The sequence below is a fragment of the Budorcas taxicolor genome, chromosome 8, assembly GCF_023091745.1.
Source record: "Budorcas taxicolor isolate Tak-1 chromosome 8, Takin1.1, whole genome shotgun sequence".
Classification (NCBI taxonomy): domain Eukaryota; kingdom Metazoa; phylum Chordata; class Mammalia; order Artiodactyla; family Bovidae; genus Budorcas; species Budorcas taxicolor.
Genome location: NC_068917.1, coordinates 75,474,309 through 75,496,829, shown reverse-complemented (window position 1 = coordinate 75,496,829; position 22,521 = coordinate 75,474,309). Strand labels below are relative to the sequence as shown.

At 40.1% G+C, this 22,521-nt stretch overlaps 1 protein-coding gene across 2 annotated transcripts in view; it reads left to right on the top strand.

Moving 5' to 3' along the window:
• KCTD9 (potassium channel tetramerization domain containing 9) overlaps positions 1–22,521 on the top strand; it is an 83,244-nt gene that overhangs the window by 52,300 nt on the left and 8,423 nt on the right. Inside the window, exons 7-9 of one of the 2 annotated variants that reach the window (XM_052644943.1) lie at positions 4,993–5,060; positions 5,148–5,243; positions 5,945–6,094. In XM_052644943.1, coding sequence (XP_052500903.1) covers positions 4,993–5,060; positions 5,148–5,243; positions 5,945–6,094 — 314 coding nt within the window. The remainder of the gene's footprint in view (positions 1–4,992; positions 5,061–5,147; positions 5,244–5,944; positions 6,095–22,521) is intronic. The other variant, XM_052644944.1, reaches the window with a different exon arrangement.

Here is a 22,521-nt window from a genome sequence, read left to right as displayed (position 1 = left end):
CCAGTAGCATATTGGGCACCTACCGACCTGGGGAGTTCATCTTTCAGTGTCCTATCTTTTTGCCTTTTCATACTGTTCATGGGTTTCTCAAGGCAAGAATACTGAAGTGGTTTGCCATTCCCTTCTCAGTTCTTGTCAGAACTCTCCACCATAACTGTCCATCTTGGATAGCCCTATATGGCATGGCTCATAGTTTCACTGAGTTAGACAAGGCTGTGGTCCATGTGATCAGTTTGGTTAGTTTTCTGTGACTGTGTTTTCAGTCTGTCTGCCCTCTGATGGAGAAGGATAAGAGGCTTATGGACGCTTCCTGATGGGAGAGACTGACCTGAGGGGGAAACTGGTTCTTCTGATGGCGGGCTCATGTGCAGTAAATCTTTAACCCAATTTTTGTCTCCTTAGAAAGTGAAGTCACTCAGTTGTGACCAACTCTTTGCGACTCCATGGACTGTAGCCCACCAGGCTCCTCTGTCCATGGAATTTTCCGGGCAAGAATACTGGTGTGGGTTGCCATTTCCTTCTCCATGGGCTCTTCCCCACCCAGGGATCGAACCCAAGTCTCCCGCATTGCAGGCAGACGCGTTCCTATGTATTTTATTATTTTTGTTGCAATAGTAAATGTGTTTAATTCCTTAATTTCTCTTTCGGATTTTTCGTTGCTAGTGTATAGGAATTCAAGTGATTGTTATGTATTGATTTTTTTATCCTGTGATTTTAATAAATTCACTGATTAGCTCTAGTAAATTTGTGATAGTATCTTTAGAGTTTTTCATGTACAGTATCGATGTCATCTGCAAATAGTGAATTTTTCTTCTTCCTTTCCAATTTGGATTCCTTTTACTTCTCTTTCTTCTCTGATTGCCGTAGCTAGGACTTTGAAAACTGTGTTGAATAATAGTGGTTAGACAGGGCACCCTTGTCTTGTTCCTGATCCTAGAGGGCATGCTTTCAGTTTTCACTGTTAAGATTATGTTTGCTGTGGGTTTGTTATAAATGGCCTTTATTATGTTAAGGTAGGTTCTTTCTATGCCCATGCTTTGAACAGCTTTCATCATAAATGTGTGCTTCACTCTTCTCTGAGCCTCTGTTGTTGTTAGTCAGTTGCTAAGTGACTGACTCTATGTGGTACCATGGACTGCAACAAGCCAGGCTTCCCTGCCCTTCACTGTCTCCCAGAGTTTGCTAAAACTCACATGCATTGAGTTGGTAATGCCATCCAACCATCTCATCCTCTGTTGTCCCCTTCTCCTCCTGCTCTGAATGATTCCTAGCATCTGGATCTTTTCCAATGAATAGTATCCACATCAAATGGCCAAAGTATTGGAGCATCAACATCAGTCCTTCCAGTGAATATTCAGGGTTGCTTTATTTCCTTTAGGATTGACTGGCTTGATCTCCTTGCTGTCCAAGGGACTCTCATTAGTCTACTCTAGCACCACAGCTCAAAAGCATCAATTCTTTGGTGCTCAGCCTTCTTTATGGTCCAACTTTCAATCCATCCATGCCTACTGGAAAAACCATACCTTTGGCCAGATACCAAAGTGCTGTCTCTGCTTTTTTAATATGCTAAGTTTCTCATAGCTTTTCTTCCAAGGAGCAAGTGTCTTTTAATATCATGGTTGCAATCCCTATCCACAGTGATTCTGGAGCCCCCAAAATAAAGTCTTTCACTGTTTCCTTTTTTCCCCATCTATTTGCCATGAAGTGAGGGAGCCAGATGCCATGATCTTAGTTTTTTGAATGTTGTTTTCACCTTCATCAAGAGGCTTTTTCACTCCTCTTCACTTTCTGCCATTAGGGTGGTGGTATCTACATATTTGAGGTTATTGATATTTCTCCCAGAAATCTTTATTCCGGCTTGGAATTCATCCAGCCCAGCATTTCACATGAGTACTCTGCACATAAATTAAATAAGCAGGGTGACAGTATACAGCCTTGATGTTCTCCTTTCCCAAGGTTGAAACAATCCATCATTCCATGTCCAGTTCTAACTTGTTTGTTGGTGTGCATACACATTTCTCAGGCAGCAGGTCAGGTGGTCTGGCATGCCCATCTCTTTAAGAGTTTTCTACAGTTTGCTGTGATCCACACAGTCAAAGGCTTTAGCACAGTCAGTGAAACAGAAGTAGATGTTTTTCTTGAATTCTTTTGCTTTTTCTGTGATCCAGCTGATGTTGGCAACTTGACTTCTGGTTCCTCTGCCTTTCCTAAATCCAGCTTGTACATCTGGAATTTCTTGGTTCACATACTGTTGAAGCCTAGCTTGAAACATTTTGAGCATTACCTTGCTAGCATGTGAAATGAGTGCAGTTGTGTGGTAGTGTGAACATTCTTTGGCATTGTCCTTCTTTGTGATTGGCATGAAAATTGAACTTTTCTAATCCTGTGGCCACTGCTGAGTTTCCAAATTTGCTGGCATACTGAGTGCAGCATTTTCACAGCATCATCTTTTAGGATTTGAAATAGCTCAGCTGGAATTACGTCACCTCCACTAGCTTTGTTCATAGTAATGCTTCCTAAGCCCCACTTGAGTTCACACTCCAGGATATTGACTCTAAATGAGTAACCACATGATCGTGATTATCTGGTCTTTATGACCTTTTTAGTACAGTTCTGTGTATTTTTGTCACCTCTTCTTAATATCTCCTGCTTCTGTTAGTTCTATACCGTTTCTGTCCTTCATTGTGCCCATTTTTGCATAAAATGTTCCCTTGGTATCTATAATTTTCTTAAAAAGATCTCTAGTCTTTCCCATTCTATTGTTTGCCTCTATTTCTTTGGAGTATTCACTTGGGGAGTTTTTCTTCTCTTTCCTTGCTGTTCTTTGGAACTCTGCATTCAGCTGGGTATGTCTTTCCTTTTCTCCTTTGCCTTTCGTTTCTCTTCTTTTCTCAGCTATTTGTAAGGCCTCCTGAGATAGCCATTTTGCCTTTTTACATTTTATTTTCTTGGGGATGGTTTTGTCACCACCTCCTGTGCAGTGTTACAAATCTCTGTCCATAGTTCTTAAGGCACTCTATCAGATCTAATCCCTTGAATCTATTTGTCACTTTCTGGTGGCTCAGATGGTAAAGTGTCTGCCTACAGTGCAGGAGACCTGGCTTCAATCCCTGGGTCGGGAAGATCTCCTGGAGAAGGAAATGGCCACCCACTCTGACAGAGGAGCCTTGTGGACTACAGTCCATGGGGTCGCAAAGAGTCGGACACAACTGAGCAACTTCACTTTCACTTATAAAGGGTTTACATTATAAGGGATTTACATCATAAAGATTTGATTTTGGTCATACCTGAGGGACCAGTGGCTCAGAGATTAAAGCGTCTGCCTGGAGTGCAGGAGACCCGGGTTCAATCCGTGCGTTGGGAAGATTCCCTGGAGAAGGAAATGGCAACCCACTGCAGTACTCTTGCCTGGAGAATGCCATGGAGGGAGGAGCCTGGTAGGCTATAGTCTGTGGGGTCGCAAAGAGTCGGACACGACTGAGCGACTTCATGACGACCACATAAGGATTTGATTTAGGTCATACTTGAGGGACCTTGTGGTTTTACCCACTTTCTTCATTTTAAATCTGAATTTTGCAATAAGGAGCTCATGATCTGGGCCACAGTCAGCACCAGGTCTTGTTTTTGCTGCCTGTACAAAGCTACTCCATCTTTGGCTACAAAGAATATTATGAATCTGATTTCAGTATTGACCATGTGGTGATGATGTCCATGTGCAGCCTCTTCTCTTGCTTTGTTGGAAGAGGGTGTTTGCTGTGACCAGTGTGTTCTTTTGGCAACGCTGTTACCCTTTGCCCTGCTTCATATTGGGATGAGACTTGTACGCCTGGGAGGAAGCTGTGAAAGAGGAAAACTTCCTACATCCTCGGAAGCTTCTTCACAGGTGGGGAGATCAGCTGGGACAGAAAGCGAGCTTTAGAGGCTAGTATCACCTGATCTGATTTTGTCCCAGCTGACCTCAGGATTAGGAACCTTTCCTCTTTACAGCTTCCTCCCAGGCTGGCAAGTACCATCCCAATTTCTTTTTCTGTTTTCTGGTCCTACCTGGTTATGTGGAGATCTTTCATGTAATTTGGGGTGTTTGGGATAGTCTACCAGCATTCTAAGATTTCTGTGAGAACTGTTCAAGATGTAGATGAATTTTTGATAGGCTTGTTGGAGAGCGTGAGCTCCATGTCCTATTCTGCATCCTGATTGGAGTCCCCTAGAAATCTCTTTGTAAAAATTGATTCTCCTATAACAAAGTTTCTAAATTATACTTCTGACTTTTTTTTTTTGAAGCTTGCTTGCTTATTTATTTCTTTAATTTTCTGATTCAGTAAGTAAAAGATACACGTGACAAACTTATTCTGATCTGCTTCATTGAAAAAGTCAGTGAAGTGTTAAGATTAGGTGAGCTAACCATTTATTATTGGGTTTAAAAATCACTGTATCAGTTATTTAAGAATGTGTGATAATTTGGATTTTTTTGGCTTATGGTTTATTTAAGGTAGTTTTCTGAAATAATTTTGTAATATGGAAAGCTTTCTTTCTGATTCATTAGTCTTCTGTTTTTTTCTTTTGCTGTATATAAACTATTTAGAAAGCTTCTTTATTTACAGATATTTTTAAGTGTTATACATATGTTCTAAACATTAGTTATTTTTCTTGTATAAAGTGGGATAGCCTACCCTACTTGTGTTTCACGGCTTCCCTGATGGCTCAGTGGTAAAGAATCTGCCTGCCAGTGCAGGAGACGTGGATTCAATCCCTTGTCTGGCAAGATCCACTGGAGAAGGAAATGGCAACCTACTCCAGTGTCTTTCCTGGGATATCCCATGTACAGAGGAGCCTGGTGGACTACAGTCCATGGAGTCACAAAGACTCAGACACTGAGCAATGACAGCAAAACCTGTATTTCACTTGTGAGGATTTAACTTTATAGAATCCTTTGTAAAGGATTATTGAGGTGAATAGTATTCTATCAAAGTCAAATTGTTTTTGTTATGATAGGTGTGTTAGAAGAAGCGAGATTTTTTGGTATTGACTCATTGATTGAACATCTGGAAGTGGCAATAAAGGTAAGTTTCTTTTTACATTAGCCAAATAATATATTTATTGTAACTGTCTCCTAGAATTCTCCACTAATTTGTCAATATGTCTTCAAGAATTCACAACCACCAGAGGATCATTCACCCATATCTCGAAAGGAATTTGTCCGGTTTCTGCTCGCCACTCCAACCAAATCAGAATTGCGTTGCCAGGTAGTTGAAGCAGATTTTACATGAGTTATTTGCATCAGCAAGTCTGTGAGGGAAGTTTTAAATTCTTCTAGGAATTTTTTTCTTGCCTTATTTTCTTTTTTCACGCAAGATATATTTTAATTGTGGGTCATAGCATTGAGTTAGTCCCAAAATGGTTAGCATAAAGAAGAGATGTAATAGTCTTTTACTGCTTAATTATGCCTCATACAGCAGTTTTTGGTAGTGCATAGAAATTCCAACAATTAAAATGTCAATTATTTGTACAGCTGTTAGGTATGAACAGTCAGTGGCAGTAGAACATATTTTTATGTGTTATAGCAATAACGATTTTAAAAACTCCAATATTCACTTTTAACAATATAACATTCTTGAATTATAGAATTAATAAATAAGTACAATTTATTAAAAATAGTGATCAACAGGTGCATGACCAGCAGTGATCTATCTTTTTAGCAACTTCTGCACATAAATGAGGCATAGCCAGGATGCATTCTAATGTTATATGTAAATCGAGTGACTTTTAAGACTCCATTAAGGATACTGATTTTATATATCTGAGTTCCATTTGATCATGTTTTGTAATAGACTCCAAGTGGCTGAACTGCCAGTTACTTCTATAACCACGGTGCTTAACTATTGTGATTAAATTAAACACAACAGATGGTTTATATCTTGTGACCATTTGTGTTTTTTAATTTTAGGGTTTAAACTTCAGTGGTGCTGATCTTTCTCGATTGGACCTGCGATACATTAACTTCAAAATGGCCAATTTAAGTCGCTGCAATCTTGCCCACGCCAATCTCTGCTGTGCAAATCTTGAACGAGCCGATCTCTCTGGATCAGTCCTTGATGTAAGAATCATCTTTGGTTATAAGAGAAAATTAATTTTTTAGTCTATTGAACACTCTGGAAGAGCACAAGTTACATCTCTCTCTTAATGAAGCTTTTACATCAGTTTACTAGGTTGATGACAAAACTTAAGGTTCTGAAAGTGAAATGGGTTGGTTTTGCAACTTTGATATGCTTTATTAAATATCCACCTATAAAATATAGCAACTGATAAATTAAATCTTGAAATTAGATACCGATCTAAACACATTACCAGAACTTCTATTTTCTGTGAATTAATAGGGTAAAGCTGGAAAGGACCTTGGAATTTTTCTGTTCCACATAATTTCTAGAATAGGAAAATGTCACTTCTCTGGGGGTATTTGACAGATATTTTAAAACAAACGTGGTATGCAGCAATCTGTAAGTTAGCATCTTGGTGATTCTCTCCTTCTACATACTTATATATATGCATTTACAAGTATTAATGTGTGTGTGTATGTGTGTATCCATATGTTAATGCATGCATTTATATAACAGATAACCTATTTGAGGTGAGAGGATATATGTAAAACCAACAGTGAAATGTAACTTCTACGAACTTTAAGTTGCTTAATATCAAGGTCCATGTCTGTGTGAAGTGGATAGCCATTCCCTTCTACAGGGTATCTTCCCAACCCAGGGATTGAACCCAGGTCTCCCACATTGCAGGCAGATTCTTTACCAGCTGAGCCACCAGGGAAGCCCAGGAATACTGGAGTGGGTGGCCTATTCCTTCTGCAACAGATCTTCTCAACCCAGGAACTGAACTGGGGTCTCCTGCATTGCAGGTGGATTCTTTACCAGCTGAGATTTACCAGGAAAGCCCTTTCAATTAATAAGACCTAATGTATTAACTTGCTTGTAGTAGTCATTGAATAAGTGTTTATTGAATTTTATAATTTTGGCTTTATTCCTTAGTTGCAAGGTATTTTTATATGAAATTTAGATCTAATAACAAAATCTGCCAACACACATTTCCATTATTTTTACCATACTTGTTCCATGTTATGATGGAGGATCAAACTGAAAAGCAACATAAGTGAAACACTAACACTACAAAGGTAAAGTTTGAGGGACCTAGCTTTTAAATTCAGAAATCCTGAGAGACAGTTTGGTTGGTTTCTGTTAGGAAATGGGGAAAAAGATAGACTGGATCATTGAATATAACTGGTTCACTATTTCGTTTAATTATAGCATTACTGTGAGCCTGAACCATAGTTTTCTTCTCTTTAAATGCTTATTCTACCCATATTGTATCATTGATATGAAGGCCAATATACCTGTTTATCATTTGTATATAATTTTTTAATTTAAATGTAGTTGATTTACAGTATCATTTGGCATTCAGGTATACAGTACAGCAATTCAGTTACATATACATACATGTGTATCCATACATATACATATAGTCCTCTTCAGATTCTCTTCCCTTATAGGTTATTATAAACTGTTGACTACAGTTTCCTTTCTACACAGTAGGTCCTTGTTGGTTATTTTGTATATAGTAGTGTGTATATGTTAATCCCAACCTGCTAATTTATCCCTCTTCCCATCCCATTTTGCCCATTGGTAACCACTGATTTGTTTTCTAAGCCTGAGTCCCTTCATGTGTAGGAAACAAGTTGTTTATATCTTATTATTTTTTTTGAGCTTCCAAATATAAGCAATATCATACATATTTATCTTTGTCTGGTTTACTTCATTTAGTATGATAATCTCTAGACCCATCCATATTGCTGCAAATGGCATTTTAAAATTCTTTTTATGGCTGAATAATACTCTGCTGTGTGTGTGTGTCTGTATATACCATAGCTTCTCTATTTGTTCGTCTGTCAGTAAACACTTAGGTTGCTTCCATGTCTTGGCTACTGTAAATAGTGCCTCTGTGAATACTGGGGTGCATTTATATTTCTGAATTCCAGTTTTCTTCTAATATATGCCCAGGAGTGGGATTGCAGGATTTTTGTAGCTTTGTTCTTAGTTTTCTAAGGAACCTCCACATTGTTCTCTGTAGTGGCTGTACCAGTTTATATTCCCAGCAGTTTATATCTCCCTTTTATCCATACTCTCAACCAGCATTTATTATTTGTAGATTTTTTGATGGATGATGGCCATTCTGAATGGTATGAAGTGATAACTCATTGTAGTTTTGATTTGAGGTTCTCTAATAATTAGCAGTGTTGAGCATCTTTTCATGTACCTGTTTGCCATCTGTATGTCTTCTTTGGAGAAATATCTGTTTAGCTCTTCTGCCCGTTTTATGACTGGGCTGCATGAGCTGTTTCTATATTTTGGAGATTAAGACCTTGGGGGCTGCATGGTTTGCTGATGTTTTCTCCCATTTTATAGGTTGTCTTTTCATTTTGTTTATGGTTTCCTTTGTTGTCCAAAAGCTTTTAATTAAGTCCCATTTGTTTATTTTTGTTTTTATTTTCATCATTCTATTCATTTGGAAATGAATCCAAAAAGATTCTGTCATGATTTATGTACAAGGGTGTTATGTCTATGTTTTCCTCTAGGAGTTTTATAGCATCCAGTTCTACATTTAGAACCCCATTAATTAATTTGGGGTTTAGTTTTGTGTGTGATGTTAGATACTGTTCTAGATTCCTTCTTATGTAGTTTTCCAGTTTTCCCAGTACCACATGTTGAAAAGACTCTTTCTTCACTGTATATTCTTGCCCTTTTGTCATACATTATTGACAATAGGTATGGGTTTATTTCTGGATTTTCTATTCTAGCCCCTTGATCTATATTTCTGTTTTTGTGCCAGCACAATACTGTTTTGATTACTGTGACTAGGGAGCATGATTCCTCCAGCTCCAGTTTCTTTCTCAATATCTTTGTTGTTGTTCAGTCGCTCAGTAGTGTCTTAACTCTATGTGATCACCATGGACTGCAGCACACCAGGCTTTCCTGTCCTTCCTTGTCTCCCAGAGTTTGAGCAAACTCATATCCATTGAGATGGTGATGCCATCCAACGATCTCATCCTCTGTTGCCCCCTTCTCTGCCTGCCTTCAGTCTTTCATCAGGGTCTTTTCCAGTGAGTCAGCTCATCACATCAGGTGGCCAAAGTATTAGAGCTTTGGCTTCAGTATTAGTCCTTTTGATGAATATTCAGGGTTGATTTCCTTTAGGATTGACTGGTTTGATCTCCTTGCTGTCCAAGGGACTCTAAAGTTTTATTCAGCACCACAGTTCCAAAACATCAGTTCTTCTGTGCTCAGCCTTCTCTATGGTCCAACTCTCACATCCATATATGACTACTGAAAAAACCATAGCTTTTATTGAATTGGACCTTTGTGGGCAAAATAATGTCTCTGCTTTTCAATACGCTGTCTAGGTTTTTCCATAGCTTTTCTTTTAAGGAGCAAACGTCTTTTAATTTCATGGAAACAAACACAAAATCTAATCCAATCAGGAACAGAATGGTTGCTCTCAACACTGATGCTTCTCTGATGTATACCTGGATACAGAGACAGACCTTCAGTTCGCTTGATACTACACTTTCATTTTTTCATCTTCCCTGGGAAATCTCAGCCCCCTTATATTTGACCCCTCATCCCAACCACCTCTCTTTTACAACATTCTTCCTGCCCTAAGTCCAACCTCTTTGGTTAAATGTTTGCAGAGACAAAAACATGGAAGTGTCTCACTTTGGTTGCTTTCTTAGTTTCCTTCATCAAGGTTAAGATGAAAACCTCACACTCTGTCATCTTGTCTCCTTCTGTCCTTGATAGTACCAAAATAGATAGATTCAACTAATTTTTATGCTAGTCTTCCAAGTGAATCGTAACCCAGTAATTCCCTTGTCTGAACATCTTTCTGTTTATTCATTCTGTCCTCTTATTTCTTCTACCCGTTTGTGAACACAGCAGAAATATTTGAGATAAATATACAGGAGAAATGGAGCTATATAGGTTTCCGCAGCAGATTCTCACTTGACTTAGAATAAAATTCAGGCTCCTGACCAAGGTGCCCACAGACCTTCGTAAACTGGTATTGACTGCATCACTGAGAATGATCCGCATGATCATTCAGGCCATGTTCCCTTCACTAACTGCATCCTGGATAGAGGACTGCCCTTCCAGCTAACCAAACAGCTGTAGCAAGAACCAATCTGCTTACCTAGCAAGGGCTACACTGGAACTCCCACCATTCCCAGGAACTCTCCTGGTCTTAAGAGATTGTTTTATTATCATAACTTGGTCAGAGAAAGTGGACACTCTTTGGGTCTCCAGTTCTATAAGCCCTTGTCACCCAGCATATCATATTTAGGTGCCAGGAGAGTGTTAGTAGGCTATTCATTGGGTTATCTCAGTTTACTTAAAAAATTGTGAAGATACACAATACTTACATGCTACTACTGTACATAAAACAGATAAGGTCCTACTGTAAATCACGGGAACTATAATACTAATTTCATGGCTGCAGTCACCATCTGCAGTGATTTTGAATCCCAAAGAAATAAAGTCTGTCACTGTTGCCATTTTTTTCCATCTATTTGCCATGAAGTAATGGGAGCGAATGCCATGATCTTAGTTTTTTGAATGTTGAGTCTTAAACCAGCTTTTTGCTTTTATCTTTCACTTTCATCAAGAGGCTTTTTAGTCCCTCTTCGCTTTCTCCCTTTAGGGTAGTGTTATCAGCATATCTGAGGTTATTGGTATTTCTCCTAGCAGTCTTGATCCCAGCTTGTGATTCATCCAGCCCAGCGTTTCGCATGATGTACTCTGCATATAAATTAAATAAGCAGAATGACAATACACAGCCTTGAGATACTCCTTGCCCAGTTTTGAACCAATCTGTTGTACCATGATGGTTCTAACTGTTGCTTCTTGACCTGTACACAGGTTTGTCAGCAAACCCCCTGTGTAAGGGGTCTGGTATTCCCATCTCTTGAAGAATTTTCCAAAGTTTGTTGTGATCCACACAGTCAAAGGCTTTAGCATAGTAAATGAAGTATATGTTTTTCTGACATTCCTTTTATCTGTGATCCAGCGGATGATGGCAGTTTGATCTGTTGCCTCTGCCTTTCCTAAATCCAGCTTGACCATCTAGAAGTTCTTGGTTCATGCACTGTTGAAGCCTAGCTTGAAGGATTTTGAGCATTACCTTGCTAGCATGTGGAATGAGCACAATAGTGTGGTAATTTGAACATTCTTTGGCATTGCCTTTCTTTGGGATAGGAATGAAATCTTTTCCAGTCCTGTGGCCACTGCTGAGTTTTCCAAATTTACTGGCATATCGTGTGCAGCATTTTAACAGCATCATATTTTAGAATTTGAAATACGTCAGCTGGAATTCCATCACCTCCAATAGCTTTGTTGGTACTAATGCTTCCCATAGCCTAATTGACTTCATACTCCAGGATGTCTGGCTCTAGGTGAATGACCACGCCACTGTGTCTGGGTCATTAACACCTTTTTTGTACAGTTCTTCTATGTATTCTTCCCACCTTCTCTTAATCTCTTCTGCTTCTGTGAGATTCTTACGTTTCTCTCCTTTACTGTGCCCGTCTTTGCATAAAATGTTCCCTTGGTATCTCTAATTTTCTTGACGAGATCTCTAGTCTTTCCCATTCCATTGTTTGCCTCTATTTTTTTTGCATTGTCTACCTAAGAAGGCTTTCATATTTCTCCTTTCTGTTCTTTGGCACTCTGCATTCAGATGGGTATATCTTTACTTTTCTCCTTTGACTTTCACTTTTCTTTTCTTAGCTATTTGTAAGGCCTACTCAAGGAGCCATTTTTCCTTGTTGCATTTCATTTTCTTGGGGATGGTTTTGATCACCAACTCCTATACAATGGTACAAACCTCCATCTGTAGTTCTTCAGGCAGTCTATCAGATGTAATCCCTTGAATCTATTTGTCACTTCTACCATATAATCATAATTTAGGTCATACCTTAGTGACCTAGTGGTTTTCCCTACTTTTTTAAATTTAAATCTGATTTTTGCAGTAAGGAGCTGATGATCTGAGCTGTAGTCAGCTCCAGGTCTTCTTTTTGCTGGCTGTGTAGAGAGAACTTATCCATCTTTGCCTGCAAAGAATATATTCAATCTGATTTTGGTATTGACCATCTGGTCATATCCATGTGTAGAGTCATCTCTTATACTGTTGGAAGAGGGTGTTTGCTGAGACCAATGTGTTCTCTTGGCAAAGCTCTGTTAGCCTTTGCCCTGCTTCATTTTGTACTCCAAGGCCAAACTTGCCTGTTTTTCCAGGTATCTCTTGACTTCCTACTTTTGCATTCCACTCCCCTATAATGAAAAGGACATCTTTTTTTTTTGGTGTTAGTTCTAGAAGGTCTTACAGGTCTTCATAGAACCATTCATCTTCAGCTTTTTTGGCATTAGTGGTTGGGGCATAGACTTGGATTACTGTGACGTTGAACGGTTTGCCTTGGAAATGAACCAAGATCATTCTGTCATTTTTGAGATTGTACCCAAGTACTACATTTTGGACTCTTGTTGACTATGAGGGCTACTTCATTCCTTCTAAGGGATTCTTGCCCACAGTAGTAGATATAATGATCATCTGAATTAAATTCACCCATTCTGGTCCATTTTAGTGCACTGATTCCTAAAATGTCAATGTTCCTTCTTGCCATCTCCTGTTGACCACCACTTCCAGTTTACCTTGATTCATGGACCTAATACTGGATTTCCCAATATTTCCAATGAAATATTGTTCTTTACAGCATCGCACTTTACTTTCACCACCAGACACATCTACAGCTGGGCATCCTTTCTGTTTTAGCTCAGCCTCTTCATTCCTTCTGGAATTTTTCTGTACTCCTCTCCAGTAGCATACTCAACACCTACCTACCCTGGGGGTGGGGTGGGAGGTACAGCAGAACAGTTCCTCCTTCAGTGCCATATCTTTTTGTCTTTCCATACTGGACATGGGGTTCATCAGGCAAGAATCCTGTGGTTTGCCATTCCCTTCTCCAGTTGACCACCTTTTGTCAGAACTCTGCACCATGACCTGCCCATCTTGAGTGGCCCTACATGACATGGCTCATAGTTTCATTGAATTACACAAGGCTGTGATCCATGTGATCATTTTGGTTGGTTTTCTGTGATTATGATTTTCATTTTGTCTGCCCTCTGATGGATGAGGACAGGAGGCTTGTGTAAGCTTCCTGATAGGAGGCACTGCCTGTAGGGAAAACTGGGTCTTGCTCTGGTGGCAGGGCCAGTGCTAAGTAAAACTTTAATCCAGTTTTCTGCTGATGGGTGGGACTGTGCTTCCTCCCTGTAGTTTGACCTGAGGTGGCCCAGTCCTAGAGTTTGTAGTCTCTATAATAGGCTATAGACACTATGGTAGGTATAAAGGCAACCTCCTCCGAAAGAACTTATACCAGCATGCTGTGCCTCCCAGGACTACAGCTAGCAGTGCACTTGACCCTGCAGCAGCCACTGTAAACCCACGCCTCTGCTGCAGACTCCCAGACACTCACAGGCAAGTCTGGCTCAGTCACTTGTGGAGTCCCTGCTCCTTTCTCCTGGGTTCTGGTGCGCAGAAAACTTTTTCTGTGCCCTCCCAGAATCTCTGTTTCCCTGGTCCTGTGGAAGTTCTCTAATCAAATCCTGCTGGCCATCAAGGTCAGATTCCCTGCCCCTTTGCCGGATCTCCATGTTGGGAAGTCTCTTGCGGGGCCTAGAACTTTCACAAGAGTGCAAGAACGTCTTTTGTTTTTTCTCCAGTTTGTGGATTGTCCACCCAGCGGCTCTGTGGTGGGGCTATTAGCGACCTCCTCCAAGAGGACTTAGGCCATATGCCGTGCCTCCCAGGACTGCTGCTGCTAGTGCCCCTGTCCCTGTGGCAGGCCACTGCTCACCATACCTCTGCAGGAGACACTCATACACTCATAAGGAGGTCTGGCTCAGTCTCTTGTGGAGGGTCACTGCTCCTTTCCCTGGGTCCTGGTGTGCACAGGGTTTTGTTTGTTTCCAAGTCTCTGGGGAGTGTGAGGTTTGATTTTAAAACTGATTGTGCCCCTCCTACCATCTTCTTGCCACTTCTGCTTTGTTCTTGGACATGGAGTATCTTTTTATGGTGGGTTCTAACATCCTCCTGTTGATGGTTGTTCAGTAACTAATTGTGATTTTGGTGTTCTCCCAAAAGACGAGTGCACTTCCTTCTAATCCACCGTCTTTGGTGTCTCTGTTGCTTTGGCTATTTGGGATCTTTTGCACTTCCATGCAAATTTAAATTTTGTTCTAGTTCTGTAAAAATTGCCATTGGTAATTTGATAAGGATTTCATTGAATCTGTAGATTGCTTTAAGTAGTATGGTCATCTTGACAGTATTCTTCCAGTCCAAGAACATGGTATGTCTTTTCATTTGTTTGTATCATCTTCAATTTCTTTCACTAGCTTCTTATAGTTTTCGGAGTATTAGTCTTTTGCCCCCTTAGATATGTTTACTCCTAGGTATTTTATTCTCTGTGCTGCAGTGGTAAATAAGATTGTTTCCTTTCTTTTTCTGATCTTTCATTGTTAATATATAGAAATAAAACAGGTTCCTGTGTATTAATTTTCTATCCTACAACTTATTGGAATTTATTGATGAGCTCTAGTAGTTTTCTCATAGCATCTTTAAGATTTTCTATGTAAAGTATCATGTCATATGCAGACAGTGATAGTATTATTTTTTCAATATAGCTTTTTATCCTTTTTCTTCTGTGGCTAAGACTTCAAAACTGTGTTGAGTAAAAGTGGTGAGAATGAATATCCTTGTCTTGTTCCTAATCTTAAAGGAAATGCTTTCAGCTTTTTATGATTGAATATGATGTTAGCTGTGGGTTTGCCACATATTTATTATGTTGAGGTCAGTTCCCTCTCTGCCCCCTTTCTGGAGAGTTTTTATCATAAATCCATGTTGAATTTTATCAAAAGCTTTTCCTGCATCGATTCAGATGATCATAAGGTTTTCACTCTTCAATTTGTTAATATGGTGAATCACATGGATTGGTCTGTGGATATTGAAAAATCCTTGAATCCCTGTGATAAATCCCACTTGATCATGATATGTAATCCTTTTAGTGCATTGTTGGATTTGGTTGGCCAATATTTTGCTGAGGATTTTTGCATCTGTGTTCATCAGTTATTTGTTGTTTAGTTGCTCAGTCGTGTCTAACTCTTTGCAACTAACTCCATGGAATGCAGCAAGCCAGGCTTCCCTGTCCTTCACTGTCTCTCAGAGTTTGCTCAGACTCATGTTTTGAGTTGATGATGCCATCCAACCATCTCATCCTCCGTTGTCCCCTTCTCCTTTTGCCCTCAGTCTTTCTCGGCATCAGGGTCTTTTCCAATGAGTCGGCTCTTCGCATCAGGTGGCCAAAGCATTGGAGCTTCAGCATCAGTCCTTCCAGTGAATATTCTGGGTTGATGGTTCAATTCTCACATCTGTACATGACCATTGTAGACACCATAGTTTTGACTAGAGGGACCTTTGTGGGCAAAGTGATGTCTCTGCTTTTTAATACACTTTCTAGGTTTGTCATAGCTTTTCTTCCAGGGAGAATCTTTTAATTTCATGGCTGCTATCACCATCTGTAGTGATTTTAGAGCCCAGCAAAACAAAGTCTGTCACTGTTTTCCATTTTCCCCCATGTATTTGGCCATGAAGGACGTGATGTGACTGAATGCCATGTTCTTAGTTATTTTAATGTTGAGCTTTAAGCCAGCTTGTTCACTCAGCTCTTTCACTTTCATCAAGAGGCTGTTTAGTTCCTCTTCACTTTCTGCCATTAGGGTGGTTGTCATCTGCATATCTGAGGTTGTTGATATTTCTGCCAGCAATCTTGATTCCAACTTGAGCTTCATCCAGCCCAATATATTGCCTAATGTACTCTGCGTGTAAGTTAAATAAGCAGGGTGACAATATACAACCTTGATATATTCCTTTCCCAATTTTGAACCAGTTGTTGTTCCGTGTCTAGTTCAATATCATCAGTGATATTGGCCTATAATTTCCTTTTTGTGTGGTATCTTTTTTCTTTTTTGTATTTTAGTTTTTATAATTTGTGTTGGTTTCTGCCATACAGCAACATGAAACAGCCATAATAATACATGTATCCCCACCTTCTTGAGCCTCCCTCCCCTCCCCCGATCCTATCCCTCCAGATTATCATACAGCACCAAACTGGTCTCCCTATAATATATAGCAGCTTTCACCAGCTGTCCATCTTTTACACATGATAGTGTATATATGTTGATGTTTCTTTCTCCATAAGTCAGTCAGAAAGAAAAACAAATGTAGTATATTAACACATGCATCTGGAATCTAGAAAGATGGTGTTGTGTGGTATCTTTGATTCTGGTAGCAGGGTGATGCTGGCCTCACAGAGCTAGTTTGGAAATGCTCCTTCCTCTGCAGTTTTTTGAAAAGTTTCAGAAGGATAACTACTAATTCTTCTCTAAATGTTTAATAGATGTTTAATACTCCTGGAGTTCTGTGTCTTGGGAGTTTTTTAAGTCACAGATTCAATTTCAGTACTTGTAATTGGTCTGCTCATGTTTTCTATTTCTTCTTGGTTCAGTTTTGCAAGATTGTACCTTTGTAAGAACTTGTTCACTTGTTCTAGATTGCCAGTTTTATCGGCATATAGTTGCTTGTGGTAGTCTCATGATCCTTTGCATTTCCATGGTGTTTGTTGTAACTTCTTTATCATTTTAAATTTTATTCCTTTGGGCCTTCTTTCCCTGCCTACCCACCTCCCCAACCCCCCTGCCTCGTGAGTCTGGCTAAAGGTTCATCAGGTGTTCTTTTTTCTTTGTTTTTTTATCTTTTCCAAGAACCAGCTTTTGGTTTCATTGATCTTTTCAGTTATTAGTCTGTAGTTCTAGTTCATTGATTTCTGCTCTGATCTTTATGATTTCTTTCTACTAACTTTGGGTTTTGTTTGTTCTTTCTCTAGTTGCTCTAAGTGTAACACTGGGTTGTTTGTTTGAGATTTTTCTTTTGTTCTGAGGTAAGTTTTTATCGCTATAAACTTCTCTCTTAGAACTGCTTTTGCTGCATCCCATAGGGTTTGGATTGTCATTTTTTCATTTTCATTTGGCTCTGATATTTTTTGATTTATTCAGGGATCCATTGGTTGTTAACTAGCATATCGTTTATCCTCCACATGTCTGTGGTTTTTGTAATTTTTTTTCCCCTTGGATTTGGTTTCTAATCTCATAGCATTATGGTTGGAAAAGATGCTTGATACAATTTTCAGTTTTTTTAAACTTACCAAGATTTGCTTTGTGGCCCAGCATGTGATAAATTCTGGAGAATGTTCCATGTGCACTTGAGAAGAATGTGTATTCTGCTACTTTGGATGGAATGCTGTATGAATATCAACTTAAGTCCATCTGGTCTAATGTTCCTTTTAAGGCCTGTTTTTCCTTATTGATTTTGTTTGGATGTTCTGTCCACTGGTATAAGTGGGGTGTTAAAGTCTCCCACTGTTACTGTGTTAGTCTCAATTTCTTCTTTTATGTATGTTAACATTTGCTTTATATTGGGGTGCTCTTATTTTGGATGCACATATATTTGTAATTGTTATATCTTCTTGATTTATTCCCTTGGTCATGTAGGGTGCATCTTTGTCTCTTGTAACAGTCTTCATTTTAGTCTGTTTTGTCTGATTTGAGTATTGCTACTCCACCTTTCTTTTGATTTCCATTTGCATGGAATACCTTTTTCTGCCCCCTCACTTTCAGTCTGTATGTGTCTAGCTCTGAAGTGGGTCTCCTATAGACAGCATATCTCTGGGTCTTGATTTTTGTATCCATTCAGCCATTCTTTGTCTTTTAGTTGGAGCATTTAATCCATTTACATTCAAGAAAATTATCAATATGTATGTTCTTATTGCCATTTTGTTAATTGTTTTGGGTTTGTTTTTGTAGGTCTTTTTTCTTCCTTTCCTCCTTTGTTGTCTTGTGATTTGATGATGATCTTTAATGTTGTATTTGGGTTACTCTTTCTTTTTTGTGTATGTATCTATTACTGATGTTTTTGTTTATGCTTACCATGAGGTTTTGATATAGAAGTCTATATGGATACATTATTAAGTTGCTGATCTCTTAATTTCAAATATATTTTTAAAATTCTGCATTTATACTCCTTTCCTCTCATGATTACTGGTTTTGATATCATATTTGTGTGTGGTGATTTCCTACCTTTGCTGTATGTTTGCCTTTACTGGTGAGCTTTCCTGTTTCCTAATATTCTTGTTCCTAGTTGTGGCCTTTTCTTTTCTTTGCAGAGAATTTCCTTTAGCATTTGTAGTAAAGCTGATGCTGAGTTCTCTGAGGTGCTGAATTCTTTTGCTTGTCTGTAAAAGCTTTGATTTCCCATTGAATCTGAATGAGAGTCTTGCTGGGTAGAGTATTCTTGGTTGTAGGTTTTACCCTTTCATCATTTTAAATATATCATGCCACTACCTTCTGGCCTGCAGAGATTCTCGTAAGAGAATGGCTGCTAGTCTTATGGGGATTTTCTTGTATGTTATTTGCTGCTTTTCCCTTGTTTTTAATATTTTCTCTTTAAATTTTGTCAGCTTGATTATTTTGTGTCTATGCATGTTCCTCCTTGGGTTAACACTGAATGGGATGCCCTGTGCATCCTGGATTTGGGTGACTGTTTCCTTTCCCACGCTATTATCTCTTCAGATATTTTCTCAGGCCCTTTCTCTTCCTCAGCTCCTTTTGGGACCTCTATCATGCAATTCTTGATGCATTTGACATTTTTCCCTGAGGTCTCTTAAACTGTCCTCATTTCTTTTCATTATTTTTCCTTACTCTGTTCCACAGCAGTGATTTCCACCAGTCTGTCTTCCAACTCACTAGAAGACAGTTCTTCTCTCTCCTTGTTCCTCTGCCTCATTTATTCTGCTGTTGATTCCTTCTGTGTGCTTTTCATTTCAGTTATTCTTCAACTCTGTGTATTCTTTGTATTTTCTCTTTGCTGAGAATTGCTTGCAACTTCCCCCTCTGCATCCATTCTTTTCCAAAGTTCTTGGATCATCTTTACGATCATTACTCTGAACTCCTTCTCAGGTAGATTGCCTATCTCTACTTCACTTAGTTGTTCTGAGGTTTTATCTTATTCTTTTGTCTGGAATATATTCCTTTGCTGTCTCATTTTGTTTAAATTTCTATTCGTATTTCTTATGTATGTAGTAGCTTAGTAACATTTCTCAACCTCGGGGAAGTGACCCTCAGTGGGGGCTGTCCTGTGTGTCTAGCAGTATACTCCCTTCTCATCATTAAGGGCCAGGGACCAGCCTGATCCCAGCATAGTTTCTGACTCATATTTATGGACTAGTTCTGCAGGATCGTAGTTTTCTTGCCTCAGGTGTCTGCCCCCTGTGAGGCTGGTTAGAGGCTTGTGCAGTCTTTCTGGCAGGAGGGGCTCATGCCTGCCCACTGGTCTATGGAGCTGGGTCTTGGCCCTCTGGTGGGTAAGGCCATGTCCAGGGGCATGTCTAGAGGTTTCTATGGGCTCAGTAAGCCCGTCTGCTGATAGTTGGGGCTGTATTTCTGGCTTGTTGGTTCGTTGGCCTGAGGCGTCCCAGCACTGGAGCCTACATGCTGTTGAGTGGGGCCAGGTCTTGGTGTCAAGGACCCAAGATGTCTGCCTCCAGCCAGAGTTCACATAGATTGCCACTGTGTCCACCACCACCTTAACCCAGTGAGAACTACAACTGCCTCCCACCTGCCACCTCCCTAGAAGACCCTCCAAGACCAGCAGGTAGGTTTAGCCCAGGCTTCTATGGAATCAGTGCTTTTGACCTGGATTCCGGTGTGTAAGATCTTATCTTAGTTCTCCAAGAGTTGAATCTCCTTCCCATTGTCCCCTTTGTTTCCCTCAATCTACAATAAAGCCCTCCTGGCTTGCAAAGCAAAATGCTCTGTGGGTCTCCTCCACCCAGTGCTGGACCTTTAGGCTGGGGAGCCTGGGGTGGGGCTCAGAGCTCTCATTCCTGTGGGAGAACTTTTGTGATATAATTAGTCTCCAGTTTGTGGGTTGCCCACCTGGCTGGTATGAGGTTTGACTGTATTATAAGTGCACCCCTCCTACCATCTCGTGGTTTCTTCTTTATGTGTTTTGGATATAGAGTTACCTTTTTTGGGTAGATTCCGGTCATTTTTATGGATATTCATTTGCTGTGATTTTGGTGTGCTCATAAGATACGAGTTCAAGGTCCTTTTACTCTGCCATCTTTGTCTTGCAATGGCCTATGTAATTTTAACTGATACATAACAAAGTGCTGCAGAACTGCAACTTTATTGATTAAAATGGCTCATGTTGAGGAGTCACCACCCAGAGTGTGGGGGCTGTGAAAGTAAAAACTAGTGGCTAATTGTCTTTGGCACTTGAAAATGGCTGCTGATGAAGAGTCATATGTATTGCAGTGTCCACAGAATATGAGGTCAGCTAAGCACAAGAAGAGGTGGCAAGAATACACAGAAGAACTGTACAAAAAAGATCTTCACGACCAAGATAATCACGATGGTGTGATCACTCACTCACCTAGAGCCAGACATCCTGGCATGTGAAGTCAAGTGGGCCAGAGAAAACATCACTACGAACAAAGCTAGTGGAGGTGATGGAATTCCAGTTGAGCTATTTCAAATCCAAAGATGATGGTGTGAAAGTGCTGCACTCAATATGCCAGCAAATTTGGAAAACTCAGCCGTGGCCACAGGACTGGAAAAGGTCAGTTTTCATTCCAATCCCAAAGAAAGGCAATGCCAAAGAATGCTCAAACTACTGCACAGTTGCACTCATCTCACACGCTAGTAAAGTAATGCTCAAAATTCTCCAAGGCAGGCTTCAGCAATACGTGAACTGTGAACTTCCAGATGTTCAAGCTGGTTTAAGAAAAGGCAGAGGAACCAGAGATCAAATTGCCAACATCTGCTGGATCATCAAAAAAGCAAGAGAGTTCCAGAAAAACATCTATTTCTGCTTTATTGACTATGTCAAAGCCTTTGACTGTGTGGATCACAATAACCTATGGAAAATTCTGAAAGAGATGGGAATACCAGAGCACCTGACCTGCCTCTTGAGAAACCTATATGCAGGTCAGGAAGCAACAGTTAGAACTGGACATGGAACAACAGACTGGTTTTAAACAGGAAAAGGAGTACACCAAGGCTGTATATTGTCACCCTGCTTATTTAACTTCTATACAGAGTACATCATGAGAAACGCTGGGCTGGAAGAAGCACAAGCTGGAATCAAGATTGCCAGGAGAAATATCAATCACCTCAGATATGCAGATGACACCACCCTTACGGCAGAAAGTAAAGAGGAACTAAAAAGCCTCTTGAAAGTGAAAGAGGAGAGTGAAAAAGTTGGCTTAAAGCTCAACATTCACAAAAGAATGGCATCTGGTCCTCTCACTTCATGGCAAATAGATAGGGAAACAGTGGAAACAGTGTCAGACTTTATATTTGGGGGCTCCAAAATCACTGCAGATGGTGACTGCAGCCATGAAATTAAAAGACGCTTACTCCTTGGAAGAAAAGTTATGACCAACCTAGATAGCATATTCAAAAGCAGAGACATTACTTTGCCAGCAAAGGTCCGTCTAGTCAAGGCTATGGTTTTTCCAGTGGTCATGTATGGATGTGAGAGTTGGACTGTGAAGAAAGCTGAGCGCCGAAGAATTGATGCTTTTAAACTGTGGTGTTGGAGAAGACTCTTGAGAGGAGAGTCCCTTGGACTGCAAGGAGAGCCAACCAATCCATTCTAAAGGAGATAAACCCTAGAATTTCTTTGAAGGGAATGATGCTAAATCTAGAACTCCAGTACTTTGGCCACCTCATGCAAAGAGTTGACTCATTGGAAAAGACTCTGAGGCTGGGAGGGATTGGGGGCAGGAGAAGGGGACGACAGGATGAGATGGCTGGATGGCATCACTGACCCGATGGACGTGAGTCTAAGTGAACTCCGGGAGTTGGTGATGGACAGGGAGGCCTGGTGTGTTGCGATTCATGGGGTCGCAAAGAGTTGGACACAACTGAGCAACTGAACTGAACTGAAGCACAAGATGCACCTGATGTTCCCACCCCTCTTGTTGAACTTCTCCCCTGGTTGATCCCTTATGGGCTGTGAAACCTTTCTGCAGGAACCCTCCAATTCTGCTGTCAACCAAGGTGACCTTAGCTGCTATCAGGGTTCATGTCTGAGCTGCACCCTCTGTTGTGTCAGTGCCTTTAGAATGTGTCTTCTACCTGATCTGCCTTTCATTATTGACTTTAGCCTGCTGTGTAGAAGCTGGTATAGTAATCCAGCTTTTATGAATCCATTGCACATTCCCAGTGCAAGACTTAACAGATGATAAGACCTGGAAGGGACACTTATGATGAGTATGACCTTGTCTTGCAGACTAAGAAA